Source organism: Excalfactoria chinensis, chromosome 7 (assembly GCF_039878825.1).
Source record: "Excalfactoria chinensis isolate bCotChi1 chromosome 7, bCotChi1.hap2, whole genome shotgun sequence".
Classification (NCBI taxonomy): domain Eukaryota; kingdom Metazoa; phylum Chordata; class Aves; order Galliformes; family Phasianidae; genus Excalfactoria; species Excalfactoria chinensis.
In genome coordinates, this window is record NC_092831.1 from 33,830,819 (window position 1) to 33,851,687 (window position 20,869).

General features: G+C 47.0%; 1 protein-coding gene across 8 annotated transcripts in view; it reads right to left on the minus strand.

Annotated features, from left to right (window-relative positions):
• The window catches only part of HDAC4 (histone deacetylase 4), a 194,254-nt gene that overhangs the window by 123,133 nt on the left and 50,252 nt on the right, over window positions 1-20,869 (minus strand). For 6 of the 8 annotated variants that reach the window (XM_072341105.1, XM_072341103.1, XM_072341104.1 and 3 more), the window contains one exon: window positions 3,948-4,019. The exons of 1 other annotated variant lie outside the window; for it this stretch is intronic. In XM_072341105.1, coding sequence (XP_072197206.1) covers window positions 3,948-4,019 — 72 coding nt within the window. Of the gene's footprint in view, window positions 1-3,947; window positions 4,020-4,328; window positions 4,437-20,869 lie in introns of those variants that run through there. One more of the 8 variants, XM_072341109.1, reaches the window with a different exon arrangement.

Here is a 20,869-nt window from a genome sequence, read left to right on the forward strand (position 1 = left end):
CTTTAAAGCCTTGGCCTTTCAGAACGTGAGCTGCCCTCCTGCAGCACCACAAAACTGCACACCATCCCCATTCTGACACGTCCCGGTGTGAACAAGGAGAAACAAGCTCCTGTCTGCAGAGGCACGAGCCTGTCGGGAGCTCCAAATCCTGACTGACCAGCAGCAACCCGGACCTGCTTCAAAGCCCCACCGTGCCACGCCATCTCGGTATCACTCTGAAGAAGCTTTTGAAGCAGACGTGCTATAGAAAGCAAGCAAATATGTGAAAACGCAGCGTAGTGAGAGGGCATTCACTTCCTTTGAAGGGATAAATTAACAAAAGCGCGGTATTCAGCTCTGTTAGGCCAAATGAACCACCACTCCTTCCTCGTCAAGGCTGGGATTAATCTTGGATTTCAAAAGCCTGTAAAATCGTGTAACAATATTAGTCCAGAAGCTCTCGCAGACCATTTATTCTCAGATACATCAGCACTTTTTCAAATGGATGTGGAAGTCAGACTGGATAATGAGACCCGGGGAGAAGCAAAGGTGACCGTGCCCCTGGCTGCCCAGCACGGAGTGTGTGCTCACTGCAGCACCAGGCCCAGCAGAGGGACAAGCAAAGTCCTGTGGGCATGGCTGTGTGAACAAGGAGATGGGGCAGCCTGCACAGAACCACCGCCAGGACATCCCCTGCTCATGGTTATTGCTATTGCTTCTATCACAGCTTGATCCAGAATACCACAAACACAGCCTTATGAAGAAAGAAAAACGCTCATTCTAAGTAGTGAAAATATGCTTAATGATGATCACAACGGCCACCTGTGTGCTCATGTATCTGAATCTGAATGCCTTCTCTCCTGCTGACCATGGTATACCTGCTGCACTGACTGTACCTACACAGTCCCTGCTCTGATTCTCTATGAATTCTGCAAGCAAAAGTTAAGGAAAGGCTAACAACTGATAACCCTTTCCTACCCCAAACCCAGTGTGCAGTCATATTCTGATGCTGTACAAAGAGAAAGCAGCTGGAATAGGTTTTATCAAGCAGATGATAATATTCCTGAGCAAGATATAGGTTGTAGGGGGTTTGTCTTGTTTTCCTTTTACAAGCAACTAAAATTCAGAAGCACCAATTAGAGATGATACATCTTTGAAAAGGGAAAACACCCCATGTTGCTGACTGAGCTCCATTCAACTCAACCCCACTTACTCCTGAAGAAGTTTCATAGGGATGCCCTAAACATTCCGTATTCTCAATTCACTTGAGATGCTGCCACAAGACAGGACAGAGCGTGCTCAGCACTTGGGTATTCTACATCCCTTGGCTATCTATTATTTTACATCAGAGAAGAACAATGAACGCGGATCAGACTTCTCCTTTGCTTGGTCTGTGGCAAAGAGAAAACGTTTTGGTTTCCTATAAACTCACCGCAGTGATTTTATCTCAACTATAAATGCAATAGTGGGGATACAGGTTGCTCACCATCCTCTGCCACGCAGCAGTGGGTTTGTTCATCACAAGGGCTACAAATCAGTTGCTTTACCACGAAGGGATTAAGTTTGGAGTGGAATATCCCAGGCCGTGACTGAGCATTTTCTTTCTCCTTAAGCTCTTTCTCAATCCCATTATTTCAGCCATGCCTGAGACTTGGAATAACACCCCACAAAACCTTCCTTCTCCAAAGAGATACTTGGTATTTCTTTCCCTTTCTTCTCTCAGAAGGATTTGGAGCAAGCTTCCTATATGTAGTAATGACAAGAAAACATAGGACAGTGGTTTGCCCACAGGGGTTATTCCATCAGCTCACTTCAAAACCTCATCAGGATACAGAGATACAGGCAGGCACCACACCAGCGTCAGTGCTATTTGCAGGCACCACTCACAGGGTCAGTGCTATTTGCTTGCCATTACAAACTCATCAAAATACCCTTCTGCTTTTTGCCAGACTCCACTTCCACGTTTTAATTAACGTTCTGCCATTAAAACCTAAGATGGACGTTTCTGGCTCACATACATGCCACAAGGCTGAGAAGATTCCTTCAGCAAAAACCAAGTTCAGGATCCCAAGTGAAAAGTACCAGGGTGACTCTGCAGCTCAGAGCTGATGTTGCTACTTGTGTAAGGTCACTTTTTCATTCCCCTCCCCTCACAAGTCTCTCCTACCCTTCGCCCACCAGCTACCCTGACTTAAGCTTTCAAGCATGAGACAGGAGCTCCTGAGGCTCAAATGCTGCTGGAAATCATCTAACACAGTCACTGCTGCCTTGTCTCATGTTAAGACCACTTCACATGAGCACAGCTCTCCATTGATGTCAAGCTGCTTATTTCTCAGTAAGCAGCGAGCAGAACTATTGAAAACACTCAAAATGCAGTACAAAAGGTAAGAATTATATGAATCCTGAAGAGTTCACAGCCCTAAAAACAACCTTCTACCATCTGGGGAACGCAGAGCACGACGAACTCCAGCATCAGGTTACCCAAGCCGTTAAACCAGCAGCACCCTTTATCCTGAAATACTTCTAAAGAAAATGCGAAACATTACAAGCAACAATGAAATCAATTCCAACATAGAGTGGAAGGCTAAAAGTCATCACACATTATAATGCTGGCCATTGATCTATTTACTGGCAGAAGTGAGGAATGTGATTCCTCTTGTGCACTTAGGCAGTCTCATAAAATTCCATCTAGCACACAGATATGAAACGGGTAGGAAAATCTTTAAGTTGGACCTGCGTTATCAAGGAAGACTTAAAACGAGAATCTCTCTCAGGGTTAGGAAAATTTAACCTCCCTTGCTTGACAGACAAGCTCTGGAACACATGAGATTTCTCAGAATGCAAAGCCAAACCTTCATAACTGGTAACGATGGTCTCTTCTCTTCCGCCAGCGCAACAGCTCAACCCCCTTAAAGGTCTCCTTTCCCAGAAATGCATTTAAGTCCACAAAAATCTAGGTTAGATCGCAGCCCGTTTCCCTCCTCCTAATCTACTGAAGTTGTTTTGAATATACTTCATTTACATTTTCCCAACTTGCATTACAAGAAGCTCTTACATCTTCAGCAAGATCTCTTCCTTAATACACAAGGACCCAAAGGGATTTTGGAAGGCATTCAAGGAGAGAAAGCTGAGGTTTGGGAAAACTTGAGCTCCTACCTGGAAAGCAGATGACGCTTCATATATCAAATCATCCCTAGTCTAAATATTTCCTATCAGTATGCACCTGGAATCAAAACGCTTTTGGAAAAGAGAAGGCAGAATTACAAAAGAAAGCAGGAGATTGCTTTTCATAGCATTCCATGTATTCTGGATGCAAACAATTGCTTTTATTTTTTCCAAGTGCTCTAACCGTAAGCCTTAAGATTTCTCCCCTCTGACCAGCAAGAAGCAGCCATCCTCCAAGACCAACACTGGCTGCTTTACTTGCTTCACACCAGAAGGACAAGACACAGGAGACAGTGCAGCAGGATCATTAGGAGAGGGGAAGAAAAGCAAATAGCCAGGAGCTCAGCACGATACGCTTTGATCAGCCTGAGTTTGGCTCCGACTTTTTGCTCATTTTCAACACAAGGAGATTTTTCCTTAATAGGAGCAAAAACTCAGAAAACCTACTTTGGTTTGCAGTTCTCCTTTTAAGCTGTGAAAACTCTCATAAGGTGCTGCTTTGCTCTGCTGCTCCCTTCTTTCTAAGGGAAATCGAGCAGCTCTGCCAGGCCAGCCTCCCCTTAGCTCAGTTCTGAGGGTTGGGGCTGAGTTATTTAAGCCTCCCAAGACTGCCGCGCTCTGTTCTCCCTCCACTCCCAATCCCCACTTGCCCAGCCTGGGAAAGTCGATTCGTGCAAGTTCTGACACACTTTGTTCCAGTGTATTGCATTTGCATTCTGCTCATCCACTCGTAAAACAGATCTGCATAACATTTTACTGCATTCCCAGAATAGGAGCAACGTTTAATAAAAGTTTCTTCTTACCAGAGCTGGGCATGTGGTTCACTCTAGGTGGATTCAACAGCTCTACTGGCTGGTCTCTGCCAGAAAGCCCATCTGGAAAGAGAAAACAAAAACCATCACAATAACTCTTTGGTTAGCTGAGCTATTTTAGACATTCCAAGCAGGAAAAATAAATATATAAGTCACTAACCAATCGGCAGCGCGAACCAGAAACACACAAGGAGCACAAATCAATAGAAACAAGAATATTAACAGGACAACAGCTGCCTAACAACTGCTTCCACTGCAGCAGAAAATAAAAGCCACTGTAACCCAAACCGCACTCGGGTCTTCCTGGTCTGTAAATCCAACTGGTAGCGCTCCCAACTCGACAAGATAGGCACGGCGGCTGGTAAACCTTACCATGCAATAGCTAAACAGCTATTCCTTCCTTCTTCAGGAGAACCGAGCAGAGTTAGGAAAGAAACACATCCGAGACGAAGCGAAGTTGAAGCAATGGTTACAGTGTGCCAGGGAGATGCTGAGGAAAACTGGCAAATCACTGCAGGAGATTAAAATGCGCAGACATACATAACAAGTCCCGTTTTGCATAAGTTTGGATTTCAGAAAGGCATTAAAAACATACTTTGTAAATGATATGCAGAAATCTATCTTGCTGAAGCAGTTCTCTATTTAAAATATTTCAAAGATTATATCTTGCATTCAAGTGGAGCTAAAACAGAAGAACATGATCCCTACTGCTGTAGACTGCCAGACCAGATTTTCTAGTCATCCACTCCCCTCCCATCTGCCCCCCCAATAGGAGCTGAAGCAAAAAAATGCTAAATTCAAGTAAGCGATGCTTCTCTGCTGTGTGTTTCCAGTACTTTGGCTATGAATACTTGACTCCAGAACACTCCATCTCAGATCGGCCTGTTCCGCTGTAAATACCCGCACCTTTGGCAGTTGTGTCTCACTTGATCTCCTCTAACGTGTTACCGTGCTCAGCACAGATAGCATCAAGCCAAACCCCATCTGGAGACATCAAAGAAGCCACCCCATCTCTCAGTCAAAGCCAAGTTCAGCGCTGTAAAACATTACGCTGATGGTAGAACGTTTAAAAACAAAAAGCACACACAAATAAATCACACTTTGTTTTCTCCTCCCCTGTATGCACCATTTCGGGCTCCTGGGCTGAAAGCACGGTTGGATCTTCTCCATCATTTGCACGGCTTTGCCTCCACTGCCAACATCCAAGCATCGGTGTTGCCCCGGGCAATAAGTAAATGAACCAAACTACAGCCATGCTGAGCTTTCCTTCCCAAGCAAGTAATTACTGTCCTGCAGATAAAGCAGGTTGTTCCCACCACACATTATTTGCTTTTGGATTGCTGCTGGTCCCACCACGAGACCAGCAGCACAGCTGGGGCAGACAGCCACCGTGGTGTCCACAAGCAGTGGGATGTGCACGGAGCAGACCCAAGTGACTCAAGCCTTTATTCTGGTCTGCAGAGTCGCTCCCACACTGCTGTATGTGCTAAGCATGACCGCAGCATCAGGGATCACTCACACACGTGTTGGCAAGCAGGGATTTAAGAGCAGCGTCTGCTTGTAATTCCAAGACTCGAAGTATCTAGATTTTCAACTAATTGAAACAACCAAACCAGCAGCCTCCTCCATCTCTGCTGCAAAATGAATGATAATCACAGAAAAACATTTACCGACCTTTCTTAAAGCACTGCCTTAGGTCTAAATACTCAAAACTAGGCGAGACAGCAGTTCTGTACTCCCTACACTGACCGACACAGAAAGGCTCCACCTGTAAGAAGGAAAGGAGGTGGCTCATCAAGATGAATACCATCGGTTTCTGCCTCAACTATAAGAGCTCTTCCCCCACCCCCCTTCCTTTCCAAAGGATTCAGCTCCTCTCGAAGCTTCATGGTGCATTTCTAGAGACAGCTTTGGCAATTACAGAACTAAAAAAAAAAACAGACAGAAGATGCTAAAAATCACAGAATCACAGAATCACAGAATCACAGAATTATAGGGGTTGGAAGGGACCTCTAGAGATCATCGAGTCCAACCCCCCTGCCAAAGCAGGCTCCCTACACCACGTCGCACAGGTAGGCGTCCAGGCGAGTCTTGAATATCTCCAGAGAAGGAGACTCCACCACCTCCCTGGGCAGCCTGTTCCAGTGCTCCGTCACCCTCACTGTAAAGAAGTTCTTGCGCACATTCGTGCGGAACTTCCTATGCTGGAGTTTCAGCCCATTGCCCCTAGTCCTGTCCCCACGCACTACTGAAAAGAGACCAGCCTCGCCACTATAGCTCCCACACCTCAGGTATTTATAAACCTGGATCAAGTCCCCTCTCAGCCTTCTTTTCTCAAGGCTAAACAGACCCAGTTCCCTAAGTCTCTCCTCGTAGGGGAGATGGTCCAGGCCCTTCACCATCTTTGTGGCCCTCCGCTGGACTCTTTCCAAGAGATCCCTGTCTTTTTTGTACTGGGGAGCCCAGAACTGGACACAGTATTCCAGATGAGGCCTCACCAGGGCAGAGTAGAGGGGGAGGATCACCTCCCTTGACCTGCTGGCTACGCTCTTTTTAATGCACCCCAGAATGCCATTGGCCTTTTTGGCTACAAGGGCACACTGCTGGCTCATGGCCAACCTGTCGTCCACCAGGACGCCCAGGTCCCTCTCAGCAGAGCTCCTCTCCAGCAGGTCTTCCCCCAACCTGTACTGGTGTATGCAATTATTTCTACCGAGATGCAAGACTCTACACTTGCTTATGTTAAACCTCATCCGGTTTCTTACTGCCCAGCTCTCCAGTCTGTCCAGGTCTCTCTGAATGGCTGCACAGCCTTCAGGCGTGTCAGCCAATCCTCCCAGCTTCGTGTGTGCCACACACAGATCTCCAGTTTTGTCCTTGCTGTTGCCTGGAGGGGATCACGGGGCGCTTCTGCAATGCTGAAAACCTGGGCAGGGATGGGAAGCAGCTTGCCTCGCTGCTGCAGAAGGGCTGCAAAGAACGTGCACAGAGGGCAAGCTGTGCAATCACTGCTCAGCACTTCTACCAGCCACCAACCAGCAGCAACACAGCCGGCTTTCGGTAGCACAAAGCAGATTACCTACAAAATACTTGCAGTCTCTCTAGTTTCTCTACCAGACAAGTGTTTCCTAAGATACTAAAGAGTTGCCAAGCAAACGCAATCTTGAATGGGCTGTAGGTGACTCAGAGGCAGCAGCGCCAGGAAGAGCGAGCTGACCCAGCCTTGTGGGAGCCCCGCATCCTGCACACAAACCCCAGGCTGGCTGCACATAGGAGATGCAAGAAGCGACACTGCAGATCATCCAGCCCAAAGGCAGGCAGAAAGGAAATGTGCTGCAGCATCCAGCTGGTCTGCAAGGAGGCACACACTGATGGCACAGGTTAGACGGCATTTAGCACAGCTCCATTTTCAAAGGGGTAATTCTACTCACTAATTAATGAGATGAAGCTATTATTCATTGACAGGGACTTGAACATCTCATTTTTATCTCAGTCCGTCCTGAAGTGTTCCAAAGAGTTACTTTAAAATACATTCAGGTCACTTTCTGAAGTAGCTGGGCTTGCTTGAAAAGAGCAAAACAAAGACAAGATGGCTACAGTACACACAGAATAACAGGGAGAAATCTGCACACATAAAAGCCTCCAGAAAAGATGAAGAAGCAAAACAAACTACAACAACATCTAAGGTGAAACCAGATTAGACATGGGCAGGGAAGTGCGGCTTTATTCCTTCTCCCTACTAAAAACAGGGCAGATGATGATCGAAACAGAAGGCTGAAGCACTCAGCCCCGCTTCTCCCAGAAAACTGCATGCAGCCTTCCTATAATTAACTCTGATGAGTTAAAAAAAATGCAGGGCAGAACTGGAAAGGTTATTTAAATAGCTTTTCATGTACTCAGATCTTTAGGCCTGATGCAAATCAGCCCGGTCTACTTGAACTCTCCAAGCAAAGTGATGAACAACCAATAGTTGTCTTTAAAGACCTCCCAGAGAACGGGGAAACTCCCAGAGAGACACAGAGGCAGATTCTGAGGGAAGGTGGGAAACAATTACAGTCAGTAGGTGTTATTTCTGTCTTCCAGAAAGAAAGGCCAGCTTCACATGGCAGCACGGACATTAGCGTTGCCAATGGATGGAGGTGAAGCTTTCAGATTGGTTATACCCAGCACGGCGTGGTAGTTCACTGTTCAATAATAATGCATTAAAGTTGCATTTAAATGTCAGACATGACATCACAACACAGAGGTCACGCCTGGGAGCACGGCAAGAAGAATTCAATGCCAAATGGGGAACGGGTGCAAGGTTTGATCACAACTGGGAAGATCCCTCCCACCTAAATAGCAATAATAGTTAAACTCACAATTACGGGATGAGCAATACCCGGCCAAGTAACAATACAAACAAGAAAGAAGCACTTTGCAAACTGAGACTCCACAGCTTGGCAGCGATGCAGAAGACACAAGTTCATTCCAGGATGCATTAGCAAGGCACATATGCAAGACACGGGAGGTAATTACTCAGAGACGTGACAGCCTGCTCGGCAAAAGCGCTGCCCTTGGTTTTAGAAGATGAATTGCAGGCAATCAAGGAGAAACCTCTGAGAAAACACTTGAGAAAAGTTGGCATCTAAGAGAATATCCCAACCACATCCTTTCAAGAGCGGGCATCCACATTTAAAATTAAGCTTCTGCTACGGTCTCTGCAGAGAAAAGGGATGTTTCTGGATCAATGACTCCTGAATTTATATTTGTCATCGAGCAAATAACTACCTTGCTCTCTTTGCTGCTTTCTAGCAAAGCTTGTCTTACAAAGGAGAGCAAGAGACCCACTCCCCTTCTCCCCAGCCCCACAAGGATCCTACTTCAAGGTACAACCAACAGACACTCAGACACAGCAATACAGAGAAACGCTCATAGACATGTGACCAGCCTCATATCCATCCTTACTGAAGATGGAGACTGACTTTGTACACGACACTGACAGGACAAGGGGGACCAATTTAAACTAAAAACTGAAGGTTTGTGTTAGATGTTGGAAGAAATTCTTCACAGTGAGGCTCAGGCACAGCTGCCCAGAGCTGAGGGTGCCCCATCCCTGGAGGTACACCAGGCTGGATGGAGACAACCAGTCCACAGCAGGGTTGCAATTGGGTGAGCTGTAAGGTCTCTTCCAACCCAACCATTCTATGACTCCTTGATAAGAGCTCAGCATGCATGACCAGCATATTACGAGCCTGTAAGAAGAGAAGCAGGGTGGTCGCAGATCCCCCTCCATCTGCATGCTGTCCTGCAACTGGAGAGGGATTACAGCCAGCCCCAGCCTGCACGCCACCGTGCTTCTCCTCTTTGCATGCATTTGGTCCCAGCACGGAGTAGTGCCTGCCAGTTTACCTAATGTGGGTCCAGCCACTAACACAGACTCCTGCCTGGGAGACCGGATTTAATTCAGCCCTAAAGCAAGCTTATAAATACAAATTAAATCAACATTCCACTTTCACAGCCCGCATACAGCCTCCTCAGCACCAACTGTCACAGAGCTGACCCTTTGCACAGCGCTTGCTCTCCCAACCACAAAATACTGTACACAACGTGCAAGCAGTATTGATCTGCATTGCCTCTTGGGGGTGGGGTTCTGGTCAGAGGCTGTAGGGCTAAAAACAGGTATGTGCTAACCTCACAGCCTTGGGATACCAGGTGACAAAAACAGAATAGCTTTGAAATAAGAGTCTGCCCCCGACCATTACGCACAGCCAGCTAAAACATCCTGACTCGCATATTAACAGCTGTGGTGTATAACAACAAGTTAAAATATTAGTAATGAGAATAGTAATTATCGTGGATGTATTATTTATTTGTCTACTCATTCGGAATTTACAGAGGGAAAAAAAAAATAATCCTCAACATTTACAAGAAAGCAATTAAGGCAGCAAATGGATTATTTCTCTTTAAACCTATGAGAAAATGCTCAGCGCATATTTCCTCTCTAATTTGTCTGCACTCAAGAATCTATTTTTGGACGTCTCCCTAGACTGTATTGTAGCACCACATGTACTGTAATGGCATTTTAATTAGCCCAGAGAGCTGGAAGATGCACTGTGCATCCGAAAGAGAAGCAGCCTAACAAAATGAGAGCATCCTTCTCTTCCTTTCTTTGAAATTTACAGCAGCTATCAAGTCGAAATACCAATTATGGTTTCAATTGGAATTGACTGCAACTGCTATAAAAATCCACTGCATCGCAACAGCATATAGAATTGAGCAAAAATAAACGTAGTATTTAAGCACTGTTTACTCATACTTTAAGGGTGGATGGTAAAAATAAAATGCTGCAGATACCTACAGGAAGAACAAGGGATTAGAGCAGAGGAGACAATAAAAGTACGTTAGAGTTGGGCTCTAAGTATTCATGGCCTGCAAGCATAATGAAGAAGCTACCCACAGAGATGAAAGCCAATCCAGTCCTGTTTACGTAGGGCTGGATTTGTTTTATTCTTATTTTTATTAGCTCTAATGCTCAAGGTTAGCCACCTTCCACTGCCAGCACGTGGCGCAGTGCAGAAACACCATCAGCAAAGTCTTGCTTCACTGCTCTCCTATGGAGAACCCAGCAAGGAGACACCCAGCAGATCTCTGTAATGTTAAGGCAGAAATAGCACTCAAATAGCCAGCACAAAAAGCAACCTTGAACTGATTGCCATGAAGTATTCCTAGAAGCCAAACAGAGATGTGAAGCAATGCTGGGGTCCTCAGGGTGTCTATAGACGATGCACTGCTTGTCAAGAGCCAAATTATAGAAGTACTGTGATCTGCTTCTTCGTGCCATTGTTTACTTCAATCCCTTGCTGTGAGATATTCATATTTCAGCTTGTTTTTCATTGCATTCTTCCATATCAATTTTCAAAACCAATGATGAACAGGAACCAACCCATTCTGGACAAGCTGGAGCATGCACCTTCACTAGAAGCAAAGCAGGCATCCTGCACCCTGACTACTTGTTGCACGCATGCTGGCAGCCTGAGCGATCACTCGGTCTTACAGGTAGCAAGGCAAGATGGAAAACCAAGCACGGAAAGCTTACCTGTTCCTGTTTGACACCAAGCACTTACCCAGCCCTAAGTCACACTAAGCACTACTTACAGCACTTGTTTGTTCACAAACACCCTCCTGATTCCCAGTGTGTGAGCGGCTCAGCTTCCCTGTGAGACTCGGCACCTTCTGCACGTGGTCAGCCCAAACAGCCGCCAGTTCTGCTCTTCAGTTACAGGCAGAAGAGGCTGCTATTATATTTCATACACACAGCTGTAGCCAAGCACGCGATACCAGGAAAGCGCGGCATCAGATTCAGCTCTATTTTTGGCTTATCTTACCCAACCATTTCCTATAGGCTCTCTTCTGCAGCCGACCATCCCATGCCCCCACCTGCCTGCGCTGTCCTAGAGCTCCAGGAGGACAGGAGCTCAGGACTTCCATGGGGAAGGAAACTGGAATGTAGCTGTGCCCATGTCCTCAAGGTGGAGGCTGCCGGATCCTGCCAGGGCCTGATACTGACAGCTCAGACACAGCGCTGTGTGCAGAGCCAAGCTGGCACCTTGGCACAGCATCTCCCTGCTATCCCAGCCCTACCTGGTGGGGGGTCAGCTACTGCCAGCTGCAGACACCAGGAAAACTGCCCCAAGAGACCTGCTCTTGAACACACCACACTGGTATCTACCAGCTTTAGACAATCCATACGTAACAACGTAGGGCCAATTCATGTTCAGATTCCTAACATTTGCAATTCAGATAAATCCCAGAAGAGAAAAAAAAAAAAAGAAAGACTACCATTTCAAGCTATCTAAAAGTAGGTTTTACTTTCACAGACTCGGTGGAACAGCAGTATCCCTGCCTGCAAAGAAGGAGCTGAGACGATGCTGTTTATTACTATAAATATATGCCTAGATATTTTCCCTGGCACGAAGCACTTTGATTATACAGGCAAGAGATTCATCAGCCCTTACGGAGAGCTCCATCCCTCCTGCTTTTACCCTGCCAGTGAGCACACACTGCTGGCAGGAGGGGAGGAGGGTGCAATCTGCCGCCATCTGCAGGGGGCTGCCATCTGAAGAGGTGACTGTCCTCAAGAAATTACCATAGTCCAAGTACTGAGCTTAAATATGGAACATAAGTTCAGCCAAGCGTCTCTTTCACGGACCGTTCTGCAAAGCGTTCCCTGTTAACTGTATGGTGACTTCTTAGGGAGCAAAACTCTCCATCCTAGTTAGATACAAGAAGATGAAGCCAGTCTTCCTACAGGGGATCCCCAGTGCCAATGCAAGGTGTTTAATGTGCTCAGACAGATGCCACGAGCTCCAGCGCACCAGGAAAGCAGAACCCATGCAGCAGGAGAGGTGCTGCTGGCTCTGGGCCATTTCACAATCACCGACTATTCAGAGCATAACAATTCACGTTTGATAGCTACCAGTTCACAGATAATAATGTCTCCTCTCTCACAACTAATATTTAAGCAGGTTTTAAAATATGATTGGTGACACAAAAGTGAAGCAATGGGGGGGGGAAAAAACCCAAAACCTTGCAATTATCTCCAATTCTCAGCAGAAGGAGACCTAGGAAGCACATTACAAAGGCAGGAGAGGAGGCTGAACAACAAGTTTCAATGAATAAACCATCAGGAAGAAACCCAGCTGAACAACAACTTGGGTCTTCCACAGGTTCCAATGGGACTCCAGCCCCAACCCACACGCTCCCATCCCAGCCCTGAAAGAACACCCTGCAACAAGGTGAGTGCTCTGGGACCTGCATTAAACACTGGGTGCCGGCACAACTCACACACCATGTCAGAATCGTTTGCAACTGCAGCTTTGTATCCAGAAGCCTCCCCAAAACAAGCTGCAAAACCAGGAAGAGTGAGATGTACTTTCCTTTTGTTCCTGCATTGGCCTGCATAAATTTGCTCACCTGAAGAAGTAAACCAACAAGTCATATTGCATTCACTGTCTTCAAGCTAATGAGCTACTAGTGGGAAAAGACTTTGTCTCTTTAAGGGGGAACGGATGGCATTCTACTCACACAAAGCAGCACAGGCTTTCTTCTTTCTCCCAGCCCACACCACACAGGACTTGTCCATGAAACTATTTCCATGGCAATCTGCGTCCAAAGGCATTTCCAAGCAGTAAAAAGGAAGCAATAATAATTCCTCAGCAACCCATGACACCAGTGCTTTCAGCAAGCAGATGGACGTGAGGAAAATTCCTGGATGGAGCAGAGGGCAGGGAGAAAGGAGGCAAAGGAAAGTGATGGTCCCTGGACACTGGCAATGGGATCTCGCTAGCTGCTAACCAAATGCTCCCCCACCTCACAAGCCGCAGCTCCTGAGGTGCATGGCAGAACTGGAAAGAGCAGAGGAAAAAAAGGACAGTTCTTCACTGAGGAAAATAAGCACAAAAGCATGGAAACAGACCTGTCAGCAAACAGAGGACCTGGGTTCGATGGAGCTTCGGGGTCCCAGGCAGCAGTCAGCATGCCCAGCAATCAAGGCTGCAAGCTCTCCGTGCTCCATCAAGCCTTTCTCCCACATAACAGGTGCAAAAAACACATGTGGGAAGACATTCCCCAGCCCAGGTAAAAGCAACCCACAGGCGTCTGAGGAAGCTTCCAGCCAAAGGCACAGAGGCACAAGCAGTAAGCCCAGGGCAGCTGGACTGGACACATCTCCTGCCGGGGGAGCAGCTATTTCAGAAGCTTGAGGGACCCTGAGAGGCTGCACAGCCCCAGGGCTGTATTGCAGAGAGCAGCACCATTTGTTCAACCCATCTCCTGCTGTTTTCACACACATCCAGCTGGCAGAACTCAGGAACAGCCCTCACCAGTAAGCAATCCTTTTGGTCAGATGTTTGAAGGAGCAGAGCCAAGCCAGGCACACTTAGCAGCAGCCTGAACACCAGGCAGGTTGAAGATGTACGCAGGAAAAAAATGTTAGCATGTTAAAATGCAATCCCTCCTCTTAAAAGACAAGACAAAGGATGAGTTTTGTTTGCTTGCTCTGCTTGTAATTCCAAGGGGGGTGCATAAAAGTTTAAGAAACTAGTGTACAAAGTTCAGATAATTCCTTCTGCTCGCTCCTGTGACAGACCAAAGCAGCACCTACCAGACATGCTGGAGCACAAAGAGCTGCGGCACCAGGAGCATGTAAAGTAACAGCCCAAGCAGAAGGAGCAACCACTAATCACTGGGTTTTTAATTGCTAAGAACAGAACTTAGAAGACATGCTTTCACCTGCTGTTCTGTACCGCTCCAGGATTAGGATTTGGGATGTTGGTGATTGAGATATCCTGAATCCAGCCTTGAGATTGCTCTGACACGTGGGCACTGCAGTGAAGGAACCGCTGGCCATTTTTCACGCTATATTCCAAATCTGCTCTCAAAAATCAAACAAACCAACCCAAGGAAAACACCAAGGAAGAGAGCTTATTTCTAACACAAGGTAAGGATGCAGCAATCAGAGCAGCAGACCCTCACTTTAAAATACCCAAACAAAGCTGTATTTGTGGAAAGACCTGTGCTCTGTGCAGAGAACTGGATGGAGGTGGAGAAAGCCAATTAGACACACTGTGCCTGTACTCACATGAGAGGAGGGCTGCAAAGGACACTTGATGCTGTCACCATAATGCCTACAGCAAGAACAAGCCTTTTGCTTATTGCCAGAAAGGCAGAAATCCCATCAAAACCATTAATGCACCTTTTGGACTGCATGGATTTCAGTACTGTCTCAGCAATGGAGTACATGGAAGAGCCCCTCCTGGAGTATTTTATGCTTTCTTTTATTGCATTAATCACCAGCACATGCCTGGCAGTTCTCCCCCAGCCTGATAACAGGCCCCAAAACAAAGGCAGAGTCCCAGCAATGAGGAGATCCAATTGCTTGCAGATTTTCTTCCTATAAGAGGCTGCACCACTGTAACTGCTGGTGATAGAGCTGGATGTCAGAGAGGAGGTAGGAACTACTCACAGACACTGTGATGGGCAGGCCTTGTAGCCAGCTGAAATGGCACAAGATCTCAGAAGCACAAGGAGTTTCTGTAGGATGCAACTAGCAGCGTGCTGCTCCATGTTTTTACATTGCATTTGTAGCATCACTGATCTTCACTTATAACGGTACCAATGGCTTAATCCTGCATGCCTCCAGCTCTGACTTACTGCCAAATTCAGGCTCTTCTGCCATGATCCCTTCTGCTCTCCACATTCTTCACAAGAAACACTGCTCCTGCTGCAGTAAATTCACACCAGCAGGACAGAGGATGCTGGGACACAGGTTTTGAGCCCATGAGCTTTTACTCGCAACATGAAATCTCACAGAGGACTAAAAAGTAAATAGCACCAAACAACCCCATGGGCTGCATCTGTGTAAATGCCACCAGCACCTACACGAACATAGTGCTCAAGGTCCGTCCAGAGACAGTGGTAATGACATAGTAAGAAGGCTCAGGAGATTGTTAACGTCAAGGTGAAGTCCAAAATCCACGGGGATTTCTTTGAACGCAGAACCAGGTGGCTGCATGATGAAATGTTTCTCGTGTATTACAAAAGAAACAAATGGTTTCTTTACAAAAAAAATAGATGACAGAACGCTGAGGTTGGTCTGGAGACCATCCAGTTCCAACCCCTCTACCATAGTGTTGCCACCCACAAGGATCAGGGTCCCATCTAACCTGGTCCTTAACGCCTCCAGGGATGGGTGCACCCACAGGTTCCCTGGGCAGCCTGTCATAAGGCCTGGGCTTGTACAGGTCTACAAGTACTACAGAAATGGAATATTTGCTGGCTGCTTGGGTATCCGACCTCCTTCTCAACCAAAGACATGACCCAAACGCAGCTGTCAGAATGTGGCACCTTCAGAAGCAGAGAAATAACAAAAGAAATTGAGCAAAACCTCCTGGAACCAACCCAAACACCATGTGAAAGAATGCACTGAAGGTCCATAAGAGCAGATGCAAAGACCCAACAGCCTGCAAGCCAGGCAAAGACTTGTCAGGTTATCCCAGGGGCTTTTCCATCCCTCTTATCTTTCCTTCCAGGATGCTGCACTAAAGGTTAAATGAAAAACAAAAATGAGAAGCTAATTCCAACAATGAAATGAACGTTATGTTTCAAAACAGAATTTCCCATGCAATCATTACTGATGTTTTAGTTTGAAAAAGCTCACTTGACACTTCAGTAGAACCCAATGCTGACTGATGAGCGCTGATAGCACCAGGCTCTGGGTTGGACAAACCTGATGCAGGTCCAGCCAAGCAAAGCCCAGCAGGCAGCCTGCACACAACCTGAGAGCTGCTAGAGGAAGGGCAAGCCCACTATTGGAGCTATGGGGAATTAACAAACACGGGCCCCACCGCAAGCAGGAAATTCAAAGCCACAGCTAAATAAAGCAAAGACAGAGTTGCAAGCAATGCAATAAGGCTGCTTGTCAAAACAGCTATGCCAAGAAGTTTCATCATTCTTAGTAGTCAGAAAATATCTGAAAATCAAGGCAAATGGGGGCGTGGGGAAACCCAAACGAACTACTCACAGCACTGAGGAACAAGGTGAACATGGCCACACAACACTCTGCTCCTGGAGCTGCTGGGCTGTTCCTTGTGCTGTGATCCCACAGACCCAACAGTGTGTGGAGCAGGCAATGCCATCAGGAGCTGATCCACAGCCTCAGAGGCAGCAGAACAGCCCAGGGGTGATTTCACATTTAGGAAAGACACAAAACAGATTCACGGCTGCTCAGGGATGGAGGAAAGCTTGTTATTTAAGGTCCACAGATATAGCACATCAGTAACCCATGTGGCTGCTGCTCCCTTGGGGCCCTGCTGCAGGGGCTGGGCTGTCCCTGAGCCTGCTGGAGGACAGGAGCTGCCTGCCTGGAGCATCTGCAGCCAGCACAGTGCTCACCTGGTTACCCTGAACACGTGATCCCACCTGTACATTAGGCAAAGAACAAGAGCCAAGCCCCAGATGCAAAGTTCTGCACCATCGCTCAGAGCCACGCATCTGACACAGCTTAGGCCAACAGGAACACCCCTCAATGTGCTGCTTATCCTGCCAACAGGATCCCATCAGCAAAGCAAACAGAAGCAAAACCAGCCCCAGCTCCTGCAGCTCCTTCCCTTCCCCTGCTATGGATCCAGCCTCTCAATTCGCCCTCCGTTCAGAAATCCCTGAGTAATGCTGAAGAAGTCCCGGCTGCTTTACCTCCAATCACTCCCCACTACCTAAGGCTTGCACATAAAGAGCTTTCTCTGAACATATTGTTCTCCACCTACAGTTTAAAATGCAGCCATGGCCCTGCGCTGCTGTCATCCTGTCTCCCTGTCTCTGGCGCACGGGGGATTGACCTTTTCAGATTCACATTTACAACGTGCAGCGGCTCTGCAAGCTCTGTTACAGAGAAAAATAAACCGAGAGGAATTTCTGGAATGGTGACTGGACTGCTGCTGTTTCCTAGGGCAAAACACACACAGTTTTGCATTACGACAAGGAGGAGATGGGATGTGTTAACAGAGATGGGTTAAGCGGCACCCCCAAGCATCTTCCCACACACCCCCATACCCAGACACGCCACTTCACTTGGAGTCTGACCATCCTGCAAAACATGGGGCTCCTTTCAAACACCCACACAATTTCTTCTCCTAAGCTACTGAAACGCAGTCTGTTCATCCCGTCTCCATCAATAAAACCTATTGACCAGCACAAAAACCCTACAAAAAGGTAAAGAGAGTGAAAAGAACTCGATAGCTGACTACAGAGACAGCTCAGTGCCTCAACAGGGCTGAGTATTGGGAAGAGCTATGGAATGCCAGACAAGGAGCAGTGGGTTCCAAGAAAAGTGCCAAGAAATGGGAAATAATCCAGAACCATCTAGAAACACACCCTGACAGTGCTGCATGGGGCCACCAGCTCGCTCACCATTCTTTGGACCCTACCTGCAATGTAGTAAACGTGAGTGTGGTTGCAAAGTGCAGGGGTTGAAGCACAGCAGGCAATGAACTCACGCAAAGAGTTGGAAGGCAGGAGAATTTAGAAAGCCGGGCTGCAGTTAAACCCTGATGTATGATTCACTGTCAGTCTTTAAAAGAATGCCTGCAATTAAGCTGTGTTAATGATTAAAGCAGGCTAAAAAAACATACAGCTCCATCATTTTGGATGTTATTCCCAGGCTGCGAGGCAATCACCTTGCTTATCAACACTGGGAAGTAAGTAGTTTGCTCCAGTACTATTCCCTTTGAAGACAGGCACTTTACCTGAGTTACGAGGCAAACAGGGAAGCAAAGATACACACAAATAAAGCATGCATGGCACAGCAGCAATCCCCAAAGCGAAAAGCTTCATGTGTGGCTTCGTCAGGGCTCATTCAGTCTGCAGTTTGCACAGATGCACCAACAGACACAGAAGATGAGGAGGAAAACAGCACTGCCTGGTGGGTTTGTTCTCGGTCTGTGGGGAGAAAGGCTTCTAGTGGAGCTCTGCTGCTCTATGAGTGTGCCCAGTGAGCTCCTGCTGTCCTGGCAGCAGGCTGCAGCACCTTACCTTCCACACACCTCGACTGGAGACTGAAGCCATGTAAGATGGGTCTATTTTTACCCCTGTGGACACCATTCTAAATGTCTTCAATGTGGTGGTTTTGTTACTCACAGAATATTATCACCTGTCCTCAAAAGGAGATGCTATATATAAGAAGGACTTTGAACACAGTTTGGAAACACACAGATCAACCAAACAGGCTCTTGTTTACCTGCACTGGAGGCATTTCCCCTTTTAAGGAGGCACAGCATTCATCTGGTGCTGCAACGCCGCAGCTCAGCCTTCCATAGGCACAGGCAGGCTCCACCTGGCACACAGCACCACACACTTATTATGTGTGACAAGAAACATTCCAACCCAGAATGAGAGCAGTCCCACTGCAAACCCTTTTTACTACAGGGTCCTTGCAGACAAACAAAACAAAAGCAAAAAGAAAAGAAGGACAACCTAAAAAAAAGCCACAAACGAGAAATCAGGCCTATGGTCAAACCCCCATCGCATGCACACATAGCTTTACAGCAGGATCCATCTGCACAATCACAGAAGGGCTTAGGTTGGAAAGGACCTCAAAGCCCATCCATTTTCTACCCCCTCCTGTGGACTGGCTGCCCCCACGAGCTCAGGCTGCCCAGGGTCCCATCCAGCCTGGCCTTGAGTGCCCCCAGGGATGGGGTACCACAGCTCTGGGCAGAGCCAGCTCCTCACTGCCCTCTATGAGAAGAATCCATGGGGACATCACAGAGCTCAGGATTCAGCATTGGAAGGACATCAGCTCCTATGCTGCCAGCAAGTAAAAAACCATAGAAATGTAGGTAGTTATCTCATAAAACCTGACTTCACCCATAAAACACCACAAAACAGGTGGCACTGCCCGATGGATTCTGTGCTGACTTCATATTGACAGGTCTGAGCCCAGAAGTGCTATATATAAAGAGTTTAAAACAAAACACCACACACAACAGAAGATCCTTTCATTGCACTAACACTGCCGAGCCACCCAAGCACAAGGAAAGGGAGAAAACATCCCATAAAACTTCAAACTGCAGCTAGAGCATAACAATATCCTGGAGGATTTAATAATTTCCACTGAACTCAAGCGAGTAGAAAGATTAACTTGAATTTCCACTGAATTACAACCAAAAGCTTTTCCTCTGGGTCAGGATGGAAATATTTCCCCCTCCTACTTTCTCGGCTTGCTTTGGATACAGCTCCAAGTGGAGACGAAGCACAACAGTGCCAAAATTTGAGCACGGTTTGACTGACTGCATCTTCCCTTTGCATTTGGCCCTTGCTGGGGCCAATCCCTCCCCCAGCTTGTCGGCTGGACCACAATCCGCTCCATCAGAAAGCAGCTGCTGGATAAGACCTGAACTCCTCAACATTTCAAAGCTTCTGTGGGTATAAGACATTTGGAGGCAGACCATCAAGCTGGTCACATGCAGCCTTAAATAAAACCAAGCCTGCACTATGCTGTTTTTATAAGTCTTCCCTTTCCCAAGGCCAAGAACAGCCTCGGCTTCTTCAAAGCGTTTTGCAGCACGCTCCGCTTTTACTCACTCCTTAGCCTTAAGTGCAGCCATTTGCTAATTTCGAAATGCAGTTGTTCATAAATCAAAGTTCAAAAGGTGCTTCAAAACAATTCAGTCACTGCAGCTGGTGACCGTTGATCTTCTCAGCTCTGGAAATACCCTTCTAACGGCAGCAGCATCCTAGGCACCTTACCAACAACTCCCTGCTTTGGGGCTTTATTAGATGCAAAGACAGGTGGCCAAGTGTCAGTGAGAGCATTGAGAGCGCTGTGACCAACCACACAGCTGCTGGGCATCCACAACAACCTGCACGAGAACTCAGAAGGGACCCAAAGAGAGTCTGTCTGACTCAGATTGATAGGCAAGGACATTTCCAATGTCCAACTAAAAGGAAGCCATAATAAGCACCAAGTGAAACAAGTGCCTCCCACCCACGTGATGTCAGACTGTAGCACCTTCCCAAGGAGCTCCTGAACCCCACCTGGGTCTAACATTGTAATCTGCTCACAGTTCTTATACAAAAGCTCTGCTATACAGAAGTGGTTATCTGTGATAAAACACAATGACCAAGGAGATTTCTTCTTAAAGTTCAGCAAAGCAAAATAGTTTCCACTTAAAAACCCCAAGTAAAGCAAGATACGGTTCCCACACACACCCCAAACACCTCCTCCCGTGTACCTTCACTGAAGTAAAACCAATAGTGCAGTCAGCAGGATGAGGGAAGCGTTCATCCCCTTGTAGATGGCACTGATAAGGCCACACCTCGAGTACCACACTCAGTTTTGGACTGCCCACTGCAGAAATCATCACTCTTTCTGCTTC